The 16,311-nt window shown below is 39.5% G+C and overlaps 4 protein-coding genes across 4 annotated transcripts in view; 1 reads left to right on the forward strand and 3 right to left on the reverse strand.

Moving 5' to 3' along the window:
• LOC115633224 (apoptosis-inducing factor 3) overlaps positions 1-16,311 on the reverse strand; it is a 44,162-nt gene that overhangs the window by 27,717 nt on the left and 134 nt on the right. The gene's annotated exons all lie outside the window — the stretch shown is intronic.
• Positions 2,614-6,513, forward strand: LOC115633231 (probable insulin-like peptide 6). Its single transcript, XM_030530625.1, has 3 exons — positions 2,614-2,832; positions 5,927-6,131; positions 6,198-6,513. Exons 2-3 carry the CDS (start codon positions 5,927-5,929, stop codon positions 6,326-6,328), a joined length of 336 nt encoding a protein of 111 aa, XP_030386485.1. The 5' UTR covers positions 2,614-2,832; the 3' UTR covers positions 6,329-6,513.
• On the reverse strand, positions 8,092-8,781 carry LOC115633229. Its single transcript, XM_030530622.1, has 2 exons — positions 8,562-8,781; positions 8,092-8,493 (listed from the first exon to the last, which is right to left on the reverse strand). The coding sequence occupies exons 1-2, from the start codon at positions 8,724-8,726 to the stop codon at positions 8,254-8,256; spliced, it is 405 nt and encodes a 134-aa protein (XP_030386482.1). The 5' UTR covers positions 8,727-8,781; the 3' UTR covers positions 8,092-8,253.
• Positions 13,599-15,232, reverse strand: LOC115633225 (T-cell activation inhibitor, mitochondrial). Its single transcript, XM_030530619.1, has one exon. It carries the CDS (start codon positions 15,174-15,176, stop codon positions 13,701-13,703), a length of 1,476 nt encoding a protein of 491 aa, XP_030386479.1. The 5' UTR covers positions 15,177-15,232; the 3' UTR covers positions 13,599-13,700.

Raw genomic sequence — 16,311 nt, forward strand, 5'->3', positions numbered from 1 at the left:
TGTGTTCTTAGAATGTAATGTAGCCTTTAGTAAATATTGTATATCATTGATGTTGAAAACTTAAAAACAACTTTTGAAATCTTAACATCAAACTTGGCACTTCTAGCTGCGAAAGTTTCCAAAATCAAGGCATTCAGACGGACAAACAGATTAGGGTACACGGCAGTCTTAAAATTGCAATGATTTTATGTAAGAAGATATTTCCATTGATGTACATACATACATACATACAATGTATGTACGTATCAATCTTGCCGCAGCTATAGAGGAGGCACATCAGCAGCGACATCTGAAAAGTCGCGACGGACCAGGCGCCGGCAGCTTGATTGCTGACACTGCCAGTAAATCGCTGAGAATTGTTTTTCAATTTGGCTGTGAAACAACAAAGAACTGGAAGTGAACTGATTTCGTGCATATAACAATAACAATATGTACATGCTATACACATGTACATTAGCATTGAAGCCCCAAAGCATATGTACGAGTATGTACTTACATATGTATGTATATACTTCGGCCAATATATAGTACATAAGTACTTAACCAATGGCAGTCCGATTCGATTTCTTTGTTACTTTGAAAAGTTAGTTCAAGGAAAGACTGTCCTGTAACCCGCTCGCTCCCATTATAGCTATAGAATATAGGCTTTTTCATCCCTATGTATATTGTAAGAATATATAGAGCCTGAAAAGGTATTGAAAATAACAAAGCTATTGCAAAATTATCCTATAGTTCCTATGACAGCTGTAGGATATAGCAGTACTTGTTTAAACATAATTTAATATCACGACACGGCGAATTTACTTAACATAATTGTAGAAGCAATTAAATTAATTCAAAATCGTTTGATCGTTCCTGCGACACAGTTATGACATAATAAATCCATTTATGTAGATCAAATGATATAATATCATTACATGGAATATTCCACGCCCCTTATTAGGCATTGGAAAACAAAGGCAAACATTTGCAATTGAAGAAGCTTAGAGAGCATGGACAAGAATACAAAAATACATACTAATACATGTTTTGTTAATTTTTAATTTGTGCGGGCAACACTTTTCGTTTATCTTTGTATGTGTGTGTGTGTAAACGATAATCGTTAGGCAGCGGCAGGAAGTGACAGTGTTGCCAAACAAACAACTGTTCGCTGCAAATTGTCTTTATAATATGTAATAAACAAGAAACATACATATGTATGTATATACATTCATACATACATACACAATTCTACAAGTGCGTGCCCATTATCCATGTGGTAAGTGTATGTGCGATTGTGTGTGCGTGCGCGTGTAACCGATAACGAAGCAATCCAACGAAGCAAGCAGCAGTCCCGGTTCCCGTCCGTCCCAAGCGAAGCCAAACAACTTTAGTCTAATTATAGAATATTGAGCGCTAAAAATACATATGTACATATGTATGTATGTACATTTTTCAATTCACGCCAGTTTCAAACAACTACAAACAATCAACAATAACAACAGCAGCAACAACAAATCTGACTGTGCGTGCGCGCGTGTGTGTGTGAATTATAAGCTATTTCGTAATACGCGTGCGGCTCAGCCAACGAACAGCTGTTGAATTATTTTTACAGAACCCAACAGTGATAACAACACTCGTTGTTGTCGTTGTTGACTCCAAATGTTAAACTTCGGCCAGAGTGGCGAGAGACACCAACGAAGAGAGAGCGCAGCCCGAGAGAGAGAGAGAAAGAGAGAGCGACCAAGGCTGCAAGGGCAGGCAGTCAGAGCGCGAGACTCATAAACGGCAGCGAAGTGGGAGTTTGCGTCGCAGCAGCAGAAAACCAGCTGATCATTAGCAAACTAACTGAACACTTAAGTGGGGGTGGCCACACTGGTTACACGGCAATGGAAATGCATATGGGAATGGGACGCACGTGCAACAAGAAGAAGAAACCTAATAATAACAACAACTAACAAATTGTGAGTGACGGACAGGAACAACAACTCTCACACTCAAACAGCAAGAGCTGAGCTCAGCGCATGCGAGCCGAGCCGAGTCGAGCTATTGCCACTGAGCGGGATTCCCAAAGCGCGCTTTCAAATCAAACCCAGCCGCCAGCCGCATCGTCGTGCGTTCGCTCGATCGCTCGCTCGCTCGTTCGCCCGCTTTCTTTAATCGGCGAAGGCAAGACAATCCGCACACGTCCAACAACCCCATAAGCTAACGCGGCGCTCTTAGCCAAGTTCATAAAAAAAAACACGACAACAGCAAAGAAGTGTCGATACAAAAAATTTAATTTAAATAAATAAAATAAATAATAAAATAATAGGCCCGATGTACCGACTCCTATATTAGGCACGAAATGCACAAAAATCGGAACGCAACACGCGTCGCAAATCGCTGCCATCGCATAAAAACACGCCTTTCGATCGCAAAAGACTCTCTTAAGTAAACATAACATACTATATCTAACATAAGTATTGTTTTATTTTTTATCTTTTTTTTTGCACGTATTACATACGCTTTTCACACAAACTTACACACGTAGCCACATATGATTATTTTTTATACACTTATTGTGATTTGAAACTTTGTGATTGCAAAAGAATTATCTACGAAGAAAGCAAAAAAAAAATTAATAAAGAAAGTTCCTTAAGCAAGTGATAAGTTTCTAAACCGAAGAGCGCACATAAATACGAATACGCCTAAGTATATCACTTAATAACCTCAGCCCGAAACTCAAACGACAAGCGCGACTAATCATCCAAAATACAGGATCAGGATAACGCAGCAACTGATATCAACAGATCAGGCAAGAAGAATTAAAAGATATACCTAATCGACTGCTCTCACATTAAGGATGCAAATGTAAGTACATATAGTTCCATTCCATGCAGAATTACGGACCAAAATGTTCCAAAGTTGTTGTCTCTTTTTTTTACGAAATACTAAAGCTTATTGTACCTATAATGGGATTACCGTTTTTATTTTCGAACCATTTTTTCTCTGCGTAATCTCTGTTTTTTATGCCCTCTACATATTTCCTTTTCGGTCCAAGTATTTTCGTAAGACCCTCCGAAAGAATCGCGGAAATGAAACAACCTAAATCATGAGGGACACATTCGAAAAAGTATATACAATTTTGTTGGTATTTTATGCAAGGATCTTAGAAAGTATAACAGCTGTTTTACTAGTATTTTCAACCAATTTTTGTTAATAACAGAGTGACATTTCATAAGAATATCTCAGGTAATGCAAGAGCCCCTATTGTATCGAATAGTGCTATGACTTTTCGTATTTAAACTATTAGATCTAGCATGCAAACGTCTATAAATAAATTGAAATAACTTTGAAGAAACAATCTACGAAGTAATAGGTGTACTTAACTGAATAATATGGAAATCACATACCACAAAATAAAGATCTAAGTATAGCTGAAGGCCCTGGCAGCCATTGCCAGAAACTATCAGTAAAACAAAATATAAAATTATTATCATAGGTTTTAACAATCCTTTTCCCTAATTCTCTTCAATTACTGCTGCTTTCCATCATTTCACAATATAAACAATTTTTTCGTAAATATCTCTATTTCATCCAGAGGCAATTATTAAAATTAAGAACATAACAAAAACTTATTAATATTCATATATTTTACTTAAATATTTCTTAAATTATTACCTATACCTCTATATACAGAAATATAAGGTAGTTAAAAAACAAGAAAGCATTCGGAAAGCATTTACTTCCCAACATAAAGTGTATAGAAATAATAATTTTCCCATACTGTTCGACTGTATGAACAGCGATAACATTTGAACCATAACAGCTAGGGACACCAAATATATAGGCTTGTATTATACCTACAGGGAGCATTTTTATTACAAACCATATATAACCTCATTACTATATGTAACTGCCATAGGAACGATCGGTGCAAAAATTAAACTTAGTACCAAGCTAGTTTTTGTTGAAAGAGATATCAGAGTTTCTTTTGGTTGAAAGGCTGTAGTGGGAAAAGGGAAAAGGAAAGCTATTCAAGATCGGCAGGTCTTTAACGTTCAACCTGTTTTAGAGTCTTCTTTTATATTACATTCATTTCTTTACTTGTATTAGCATTTAGGACGAAGGATATATAACCGGACTTATTTATTTCCACCAGCTGGAATAATTGGAGTCATTATTTGATAGGAAACGTTCTACCATGAGGTCAAATATCAAGAACATATGTCTGTATGTATTTATATTTATTTGATCAGCAGCGGCAGCAAAAAAAAAGAAGAAAAAAGAAAAAACATTGAAACCCATTACATGCACACCATTTACCAAGTACGAGTTTGTTTATGTATTTATGTGTACATATGTATTGGTTTAAAAAGAATACAAAACAAACATAATAGACGCACACACGCATTTTTATTTCGATTTTATTAAATTCATGTTCCAAATGATAAGAGCTGCTCGGTTTATTTTTAAACATTGAAGTTTATGTAAATATTTCCTGGCCCGCGACACAAACAAAAACAGAATCAGAATCTGAAGGAATGGAATGGAAAACACAATATTTGATACTGATAAGCCCGACCCGATGGCGAAGAGAGCAGGGCAGGGCTGGCTAGACGCGTGCAGGCATAACCCCAGGCGGAGCCGCAGACGGCGTGTTGTCGCCAACGAAGCTCTCTCACGCAGCAGCAGGGCACCCGTCTCTCAGTACGCATACACGTACACCCGTATATATCTTTATCAACACACGCGGGTCGTTCCTAAAGTCCTTAAAAGTCAATCGAAAATTATACATTTCTGCTTTGTTTACTTTTATATTGACACGTTCGCTTTATCGGATACTCTGTCCGTCTGTATGTACCTCCAGAACTTTTAAACCAGCGCAGCTAGATACCCAATACTTGGCTGGTAGAGTAGTCTTGTCCAGCTTGTTTGTTTTATATATATTTTTAGACAAATTTTTTGAGTATTTGCTGCACTATACTATATCATTAGCGTCCATACTACACGTATTTCACAATATTTCACATAATAGAGTCGGACTTGTTTATTTTTCAGCCCTATTTACGATCTCCAAAACATATGTTTGCTCAAAACAGACATATGTTTGTTTCAGAGACAAGAAGACAATCTTTTCGCTTGATATGAGTCTGCTTTTCGGAAACAAAGCTAACAGCATTTCTTGACCAACTGTTTTCCCTGCAGTTCTTTACTCCATTTACCGTTTGACCCTTTTCTAAGAATTGATTAGAAAAAAATGTGTCCTACACTCTCTTGGAAGCCGGATCTTCTATAGAAAACCACCGTTTTGACTGTTCCTTCGTTTCGGAAGTGTAGTGACGAGCAAGCTCAAAAGAAGCGGCCACACGAATGTATTCTTCACTGTATCTTTTTCACTGATTTATATTATCTCGAAAATCTTTCTAAATAACTGTAACCTATAATCTCTTGGGCCTTTCATCTTAAATCAAAGACTCGTTTTCCACTCTTTCTAATCGCTAAATTCGCTCCAAACATTTTAAGCTAAATATAATCATCTTTTTCAAATTAGTACAACATGGGAAACGCAAAAGTAAGAATAAATTCAACATATATCTGAAAATCTTCTTAAAGCTAAGTTCATCTCCAAAGACAAATCAATTTTACATAATTTTTACTAAGAATAGTAAGATATTTAATTCCGTCTTCAAATATCAAGAGACACTATGATCTTCAATGAATTGTACACAAAACTGTTTATCTTTTTTAAAGGTATTTTAATCTTTTAAATAAATTCAATTCTACATAAAACTGTTAAGCTTGTTAATCATCAAATATTATTTTTAGTAGATAATATGTTTGCGATAACAAAACTCATGTAGACTGTAGAATTCGTAACCCGTTTAAGATTCCCCCAACTGGAACTCAATAGACTACAATTAATTGTTATATCCAAATATAAAATACCTTATTTCTTTCTCAGATGGTTCACCCGTTGCCCAAAGACAATCTTTTCCTCCTGGCCACTGTTGTGGTGTTATGCGTAAGCATCATGTGTCCCCTGGCGGTAGGAAAGCCACTGACTTCGAATACCGATGCTGAGCTCAAGAGCCATTGCAGCAGTAATCTGGCCGATGCCATAAATATAATTTGCGGAGGTCGCACACGCTCCCTGACGGATAATTATCGTAAGTACCACTAAAAAATACTGACAACATGGGAATGGCAGCAATAATATTTTTATTCCAAAACAGCCCAGAGTTTCGGCCGGCGGGTCAAGCGAGACGAAATTTTCTATAAACCACAACAATACGGTCCAACCCATAAATGCTGTCAACGTCCCTGCGGCATTACGGAGCTCAGACAGTACTGTGCACCCGATTAGGGAAACAAATGGCGAGGAGGAAGACGCGTTTCCTACGCATCACTCATCAATCACCATCACCCCATAAACAAAACAATTAAACAATATCGAAATACGAACCAATCATTATAGATACATATAAGTGTATACATCCACTAAGTATATTATACTAATTTAAACTATGGTCTAATGCAGTTTTTGAAAAATATAACATCAATTTGAAAACCCTAGACAACAACCAAATCAGTAATGTTGAGGTATATTCCAAATCTCCCAATTCGAATGGCGAATCTGCACCCTTCATGAGCTCCAACCATCAATCCTCAGTCGATTCTTTTAGGGAATACACCCTAACTTACAGCTAACCATAATCAGTTGAACTCTTTTTAGGGATCTTCATTTTTAAAACTCTAAATTTTATATAAAAATTATATATTCTGAAGACTCGAAACCTTTGTATAGGTAATTTATGTTAATTTATCAATTTCTCAATTCAGGCAAGAAAAAAAAAGTAATTCTGAACCCTTCATAATTCTCAACCATCAATTGGTACTTCATTCAAGCATCACCAATTCAACTCCTAAGAACCTTTCCTTACTGAACCTTTGAATGTGTATTTAAGATAAACTTCCCAAGTACATTTATATATTTTTCATGCAGTAATAGTTTTAACAGCAGCTACTGTTAAATCTTAAAATAATATGTCAAAGTCGTTAACCCACTTCACGTGGGGTTCTCTAGATATCATCTGACTAATCGGGGGTTAAGCGAACCGTAAAGAAAAAAATTCAAGAAACAAATCATTTTTATTTTCCACCACCAAAGAACAACTTCTGCCACCTATCCGTTTCTTATTATGGAAGGACAAGGGCTGATGACTTCTACGCCCGACAGACACATTTTTTTAGGTGGTATATAGTAGTGTTATCAAATGAAGGCCATCGGAGTAGGCTGTTAGAAGTTTCGGCTGAAGCTGATGGTCTTTGAGGACGATTTTTTGAGGAATCTTCAGGCTTGGCTTTCAGTGAAAATTACGGATATTATTGGCTCCGCTTATCCCTTAGCTGTTCTTATTGATTAAAGCTAACCGCAAACAGGCATAAATTTGAGTTTGAACAGACTCCGGTCCACTCCCAGATACATTTTTATCCGTCAGAGTCAACTTTTGGCATCGTTAGAGGATTTGCTATGTTCGGTTGTTCCTTAACTAGAACAACCATGGTCCTGGACTAATTTTGAGAACTATTTAAAAAGCATTTCTTTGATGAATCAGGACTGTCTGTTGTAATACTCTCTATATCTCCGCAGTTGGATAGTTTTAGCTTAAGGACTGCATTTCTTGGCTGAGCCAATCCCTTAATCGCAAAGAAGGACGTCTGAGAGTCAATTTCTTGTTAAGCAAAATGTTCATCATCATTGATTTGCGTGTTGCTTATCAACATTATACACATTGTCGATGTAATCGACCAAATGTCATGAACATGCCACGAGTATATAGAATTTGGGGCGTATGCTCGTAAAAAAGGGGGTGGATTGGCATATCAATTGAATTTTGAAACCTATGAAAAGGACTTGCTGACGGGCACTTTTGAGCAGGACACTTTATGTGCGAATGTGGTGTGGTGTGGTGTGGTGTGTGGGTTGCCCGGAGGGTTGTGTACGTGAGCTTGTAAATGGGGTCAGACATGCAGACACCCACGATATACGAGTATACACGACTAGTATGATGGCGAAGAGCAGAGACACATCACATCATCATGATTGAAATGAAACTATTTCGAGCATTTATTAGCAAAGTCATCTTTAAAACGTTTATTTCTGATTAGGCCGAACATGAAAAAAAATGACTGATCATCATAAGTGTGTGTGTGTGTGTGTGGTCGTGTAAAGGTAATGGACTTCGGTCAAAACATCGAAGGCACTTCCTTTCACATTAAATGGTCGCCTCAGCGCTTAGCCAGCACACGGTCGGGCGTACTCTGGGGTCCGAGACGCATATAATAGAGTCCTCGATTGCAAACACCATCCCGTATGCGCAAGGGAGAGTCATTTGTTCGGCTCTTTCCAGCCCTACGAGCCGATCTGAGGGCAGCAGTCTTGGCCGCATCAAATGGTATCATCGGCTCCGATGGCGCCACCGGTGGCAGCAGCAGCGGCATTTTCGACAACTCCAAGCCCCGCGCTCCCTGCCATCATCACACACGTTATATACATATGTATTTAGAAATCTGTTCACTTATCCAATGGAACTTACCGATTTGCCTCGCACGAACAGATGCCAGACGTTCCTCATCAATGCGGACATTCCGAGGCAACCGCCGCATACTTCCTTCTTCACCTCCACCGCATGAGCCGAGGGGCGACGTCGAAGGACACCGAACGCCTGACTCAGCCAACGACGGATAGCACCTTTTGCCATTTTGTCTTATTGTTGTTTTTTAAACGGATAATTTCAATTTTTTAACTTTAAAAAACACATAAAATTTTGCTAGTATTTATAGAGAGAAGAAACCCGAACGAATAAAACCTGAAAACTGACTCTTTTTAGCCCCGAACGGCTGATACTTGCAAATTTTTAAAGCCAAGCCTACTTAGCGAAAAACATTTGTATTCAAGGTGCGTTCCAAAGTAAACAGGACTTTTTGAAACTAGCGCCCCCTGGTGGCGCTATCTGTATGTCGACTGGTGCGTTAGAATCTGCAACCTTTATCGATTGTCCAGTGAGAATTTCATGACATTTCATCGATTGGAAGTGAAGTTATTGCGTTTTAGGTGTCAGTAGGTTTGTGTTATCGGTGCGAAAATGAGCTTCGAACAAAGAGCCAGCATTAAATTTTGTTTTAAAATTGGTAAAAACTTTTACCGAAACGTTTCTATTGATGGAACAAGTTTATGGCGATGATTGCCTATCCCGTAGCAGAGTGCACGAGTGGTTTCAACGTTTTCAAAGTGGTCGTGAGGACATAAATGACGATCAATCAAAATTCGTGATCACCGAAAATTCCATCGAAACTGTGCGTGAATTCAAAAAAAATCAGCCGAAATCATCATTGAAATTGATGGAAATGGAATTGAACATCTCCAAAACATCGATTTATCGCACTTTGTCCGAACATTTGGGCTTACGAAAGGTGTGTGCACGCTTGTTCCAAAAATTGTGACCGATTATTTGACCAAAAATCACATTTTAACCATTAACCATGAAAGAAAAGCGTTATGCAGACGTAGAGGCCATTCAAAAGGCTTGCACTGGCATACTCGCGGCCATACCAGCCAACGAGCTAAAACACTCGTTCGACATGCTTTTGGATCGTGCAAAAAGCTGTATTGAAGCAGAAGGAGACTATTCTGAATAAAATAAATTGATTTGGCCGAAAAACCTGTTTACTTTGGAACACACCTTGTACTCTGTACATGAAGAGTATGTACAAGAGTATATTAGGCTTGCGCGAGTTGAAAAATGTAACAGGCAGAAGGAGGCGTGGCAGACCCCACAAAGTATATACATTCTTGATCAGCATCACAAGACGAGTCGAGCTTTCTTCAATGCTTATCATTAAAGGGGATGTGGCATGCCTCCTTCTGCCTCTTTCAAATCTTCAACCCGTTAAGAAACTGAAAGAGCTTTGACGAAAGACCAAGAACAATACCAAGAACAGTCCCACGGATTACTAGGAATGGAAGACTTGAAAGCCTGCCAAAGTACAATGAATAGCACCAAAGTTTTGTTCTGCAGGGGGACAAATAGTGAGTTGCTTCGTATACCAAAGGAGTTGTAAATCCGAGTGAAAACTTGATTCGTTACGGCTTTGATTTCCCGCAGATTTCTTGGAATGAAATGTAAATGCTGTTTATTCGCACAAACAGGAGACAATTTGGAAATTTTTAAACGAAAAGAGTATTTATAGCAGACAAAGATTTACAAGTACAAATGAATTGGGTGGGACCTTTTGGGAGATATGCGAGGCTATTCTACTCCTAAAGTTACAGTTGGCCTGCAAGAATACTGCCAACGCAAAGCAGAATAATAATATTGTCAGACACTTCCAACTAAAGGCTTTAAATTGCTGTCCTCCTATGCGTATATTGAGCATTATGAAAACGTAAGAATCGTAAGTATTACTACCATGCTAGCTAGCATTGTATGTATGTATGTATGTGTGTGGTTCCTAGATCTGTGTGTGTTTAACACAGCATTGCTTTCAAGTGGTCGTGTGCGGATTCATGCTTCATGCAATAAAAACCCATTTAGGCAAATGATTTTGTTCCCTAAACCTAAACTCAGCTCAGCTCATGCTCATGCTCATAAAACAAAATGTTCGACACCCAAGGCCCATTCCAGCATTGTGCAACAAGCTCATCGCACCCCACATGCCATGCAAGGGAAGCAACAAGAGCCAGGAGCTAACAGCGACAACCACTGTGGTGTGACAGGGAAGAAGCTTTCACAGTTGATATGCGCAAGGGGCGACTCGGTAATATGGCACCCTTTTTCAAGGACTACGGACTTGTAAGCGTGTGTGTGTGTGTGTGTGTTGCTCTGTGCGGAGGAGGCAGACTGGTGCGCACAATCGTTGTTGCTATGAATACGGAAGTCGCGGCTAGGGTGCACAAAACGAAACGAAACGACAAGAAAAACGAGTGTAACTTTAATTCGCGAGAGTGCGGCTCTTGTATACTCTTTAACCTCCCCCAAGAAACTTCAGGATATAGTATTTGCGTAAATAAGGAAGTTCTATTACAAAGAGTTGATTTTACACCGACCTTTGCAATGGCAGCTATGTGATACAGATTCTAATAAAACTACATGTCGTTTGTAATAAACTTCATATGCATATGGATAAGGCAAGCCTAGATGCAAAGTCTGATGTATCTAGCTGCATTAGTTCAAAAGACATCCAAGTTCATACAGTCGAACAGCAGGACAAGTAGATGGAAGGACAAACGGACAAACTTATATAACTTACAAATACTAAATTATGTTGATATACGAGTATCTTTATCTTTGTTCCACTAAGAGGGAGAGGATGATCGTCTCTATGGGAGATCTGTTAAAGTATGAGTCTATATATAGTTTGTAATAAACTTCATATGCATATGGATAAGGCAAGCCTAGATACAAAGTTTGGTGTATCTAGCTGCATTAGTTCAAAAGATATCCAAGTTCATACAGTCGAACAGCAGGAAAAGTAGATGGAAGGACAAACGGACAAATCCATATACCTTAGAAATCCAAGATTTATTTGATATACGAGTATCTTTATTAAAAAATTGTTCCACTAAAAGGGAGAATCGTTTCTATGGGAGCTATATAAATACATGAGTCTACATATGATTTGTAATAAACTCAGTCTGTGTATGGATAAGGTAAAGCCACACGCCAAGTCTGGTTTCCCTAGCTGCTACGGTTCCAAGGCTGTCGAAGCTCATACAGTCGAACAGATGAACGGAATGGCGAACAGATAAACAGACTTGTCTATATCAATTCGTTTCGTCGTGCTTGTCATAGGTATATCCCTACCACGCCTCCATCTGCCTGTTACATACACTCGGGCCTTGTTAGGTATACACCCTTTGCACCCTTCGGATACAGGGTATAACGAGAAGTTTGCTTGTTGTCTGTGCGCCAGGACTATACACAGGCAGCACAGTGAACAGAGAACAGGAAACAGCGAAGACTAAAAGGGGTGTCAGTGTCGTCATTAGAACGGCAACGTTTTTGCTAGCAACTTGTGGTAATGGACAATGGCCAGACTCAGACTCAGAACCAGACCCAGTGGCAGGCAGCCCCTCACAGCGGATATAATCGAACGTAAGTCATATTCTATGTTCCTTTGGAAAGCTGGGAGTCGGTTTCTTAATCACAACATTCGTAGCACAAATGCGCAGCAAAGAAGAGAACTGTGAGACGCAAGTGGAGACCTACTAGCAGTTGAAGTTGAAAGTTAGACTAAAATTTATGGTTAGAGCCATAGAGCAGACGTCGCAGTAGAAGCAGCAGGCAGCAGGCAGAAGTCCTACAATGATGGCAATGCGCAAATGTACAGACAAACAAATATACTCCCACACAGAGCCACAGCCACAGTCCTCCTCACACACACACACACACACACACACACACACACACACACACACACACACAAGCACGCAGACACATATTTTCTTGACTTTTTGGGCAGGGCTTACACAAGCCATTGAAAAGCACTGCATAGGCAAGAAATCGTTAGAAGGATAAGCTTCACAACACAAATACAAACAAACATCCACCTACGTACATGCATGAACATCCAGTCATACATACATATATATGTACATATGTATATGTACATCTGTGTATGGAACATAAGCCCTTAGCCCCAAGACTTACCACCCAAGCCCGCCCCATCCAGCGCGTCCCTGTCGCCAGACAGTGACAAGGTTTGCTTTGCTTTGCCTTTGGATCAAAGGCGACTGACTGAGCGCTGCTTTTCACTGAATAGACTTTAAAATAGCGCCTGGGCGTGGTCGTAGAGGGAACAATTATGGCCTATAATACGTAGTTAACTGCCAATATTACGCAAATTTGGCCAAAAGCCTGAAGTGTCCTGCATCTTGAGTGAACTTTGTGAAAAGAGAAGTCAAAAGCTACTGATTTTCTGAAATGGGGGCCAAGGTTAATACTTTACGAACGATGGTATGGTATTTGAAAGAAAATCTAGGGAAATCTATACTTTGTCTAAAGTTTATCATCTGTAATCTCTCCTGACAAATTATGAAATGTGGAACATAGTGTAGACCAAATTTTACAAAATGTGATCGAATAAACATCTTCTGGTAATAGCAACATCATAGCAAGTGATTGGAGGGTTCCAAGCAGCCTATAAATTATGAAATTTTGTACATTTCCATTAAGAAGAATGGTAAAAGGAGGTCACAAGAGCTAGACATAATTTTAAGGAGCGCTTAACTTCCTCACAAGGCATCAGAATATACAAAGAGAGTGGTAATAGTAGTCAGAACTCTCTAGTCATTTGGAGTTATAAAGTCTCAAGCTGTTAGATAAAATATAGACTTAGAACTTGTGAAAACAGCCAAAGGTCTTAAGATTCCATTATTAAGGTCTTAGCTGAGCTTTGAAAATGTATGCTTACTATATTTTAAACTTCCAAGCAAACCTCGTCGAGAACTGATATATATTGCCCCAAACAAAGATTCGAAATGGTAACAATATCACCAAACAGACTTCCAAATTTGAAAGGCTATATCTTTGGAAGAAAGTACTTTGAGTCGAGATACCAAGAACTTAAAGGAGCAGGGTCTGAACAACATTTGCTTCATTTATTAATCTCATAAACAAACATCATCCAAAGTTTCATCTCAGAGTAAAACTTATTCAATTTCTTTGAACACCCAACTATTGAGACTTGCGCTCTGCTTTCCTGTACATGAAGTCCCAAGGGATGCAGACAATGCCATCCGTCATAACCGAATAGTAGTTGGTCACATGTACGCTAATGTCCCGAAATGATTTCGATTCGCTTTTGAGCAGATGGCGTAGGGTGAGGATCATCTTGTCGGGTGTCACCGAATCATCTTTGGTTAGATTATGCAGACACAGCGTATCCTTGCACTGCTTCCACAACTCGCGCTCAACGGCTCTGTCCTTTTTGTAACGAATCACACGATTGCGCGCTATTTCCAGATTGCTCGCAATAAAATCGATTAGTTCCTGTCCCGAACTCGTCGCTGGCACCAGAAAGAGGCCCGTAAAGCTAACCTTTGGCTGCTCGTCCTCGGGCACAATGGCCAGTTTGTAATCCTTTAACGATTCCGGCAGTTGATCCAAATATTCTTTGGCATTCAAATAGTCGCTTATTGAGTTAATAATCCTTAGCAACCTATTTGCATAAGTCTTCGCCTCAGTGCTCGGTATATAGTTGCGTCTCTTGATCTGTATGCCGCGCAGAACGGCGGACAGAGCCTGCTCATAGAGCGGGACCAGCTTCAAATAGGTCTCGTGCTGTCCCATTGCATTGATGAACCAGAACCAGCATTTGGGCTCATCGCCAGTGAAAAGCATAACATCTCCGTCCAGACTTATGCCCGTATATGGCGCAAACGCAACGATACGATTGCGCAATACCTCCAGCTCCTTAGCATGCTTTTTGGCCAGCTGCTCCAAGCTGATTAGACAGTCGTGATAACGCTCAAGATTCCAGCCGCAATCGTAGCGCGTTGCACGCAATCCCAGTTTCTGCACCAAAGACTTTTCCAAGCCCCTTACTTCTGCCTTAAGACCGGTCAGGTCCTCCGAATTTAGGTGCGCCCTGGCCGCCGTCTCGTTCAGCCACTTATCCAAGTTACTTTGTATGACTTGCTTTTCTACTACTGGCCCACCCTTAATCTCCTTTGGCATGAAGTTGCTTTCCAAACCGGGTTCCGCAGCCGCTGTGGAAAACTCCTCCAGTGCTGGCTTTTCAACCTCCGTGCACTCAGCCGTCAGATTGCAGGTCTCCAGTATTTCCTGGACGACAGCCTTCGGATCCAGCAGATTATTGTTCATCTCAATCAGCACAATGCGAAAAGCCTCGCAATTGGAGCTTCCCACTCGCATGTAGAACTTCAGCACCTTCTTTTCCGGCAAAGTCGAGAACTTGTGATCGCTCAGGGACTCCAAGTGGGCGTTCAACTGCTTCAGCGACTCCTCATTGGTGTGACGTTGTACGGGATATTTGCCAAAATAGTCTGGATGCACTGCCACGACGAAGGGTCGCAAAGCCATCGACAGATCGGTGTTTAACGTCCGACGCAAAGGATAAAGAACGCCTCTATTACGCATCAGTAGCGACGAGATTTGCTGAAAACGTACGAGTCCAAAATTCCACGCCATTGCCCCAATTTCGATACGAACCAATACACTTTGCGAATTGAAAACTGATCTCGGATTGCAATAAAATTAGAATTTAGATGTGCTTTACTTCGATACCGAAATACATATGTATGTGTGTGACAAGTTTTGTCAGCAAATACCAAAAATCTATATGTACATATATCGAAATCGTTGACATAAAAAACAAAGCAAGGCCGAAAATTGTTAATTGTTGTTGGGGATATTTTATTAAGCCTGACTATTCGAAGTACGATGAAGAAGATGCAGATCGTATGATGAGAATACTTTCTGTGAATTAACGATCTAAAACTACGTACATATGTACAGTTTATCCTGATTAACTAACTGTTGAGTAATCAACAAATAGGCCAAAGTTTTGGAAAATTCAAGCTTAAAGGTGAGGAAAATGGACTTCAAACTTTGTCTGCATTGTTCAACCGATAGATGGAATTCAAAATAAACTGCAATCGCCCTCCTCGCTCCACTTTGGTCGCATTGGTCCTGCACACACACACACACACACACACTGTTCTGCTATCGTGTATTGTCCTTATTTTCGTTTGCTGCGCGCAACGAACAATATTAAATTGGATTTTGTGTGGAAAAAGCGTTTTGCTAAAAGTGTTATTTAAGCGGAAAATTTAATAATTTATACGAAAGCCCAGCAAAAGCCTTTCGACGAGTTTTTGGGGACAATTTAAAGCTCTGAAGGGCAGCGAGATGGATGGAAAATTGTTTCAGTGCAGTGCTTGAATGCACTTCTTTTGTGCTTTAATATTTAATTTATTTCATTTCAGTCATGGAAATATTTGCAAACTCTTTTAAAACACCCACTTGAAGGACTACTTAGCCACAATCACCCCGTTCTCGGCATTTAAAACGCTCCAGAACTGGCGGCAAATTAGCAAATGGGCAACACTGTTCCAGCTACTCACAATTAGAGAACGCCACTCGATTAGTATTCATTTATAAGGCTTTGCAACAAAAAAAAAATGCAACACATAAAATATAAAACATAGTTTAAAGGAATAAATTTGCATTTAACACATAAAGTATTAAACAATAATAAAATAAAACATGAATAAATCACATACATATGTATGTATGTAATTTTTCATTGTCCCTTTTATTCATA

The sequence above is a fragment of the Scaptodrosophila lebanonensis genome, unplaced genomic scaffold (assembly GCF_003285725.1).
Source record: "Scaptodrosophila lebanonensis strain 11010-0011.00,11010-0021.00 unplaced genomic scaffold, SlebRS2 tig00001418-arrow-arrow-pilon, whole genome shotgun sequence".
In the NCBI taxonomy this organism is placed as follows: domain Eukaryota; kingdom Metazoa; phylum Arthropoda; class Insecta; order Diptera; family Drosophilidae; genus Scaptodrosophila; species Scaptodrosophila lebanonensis.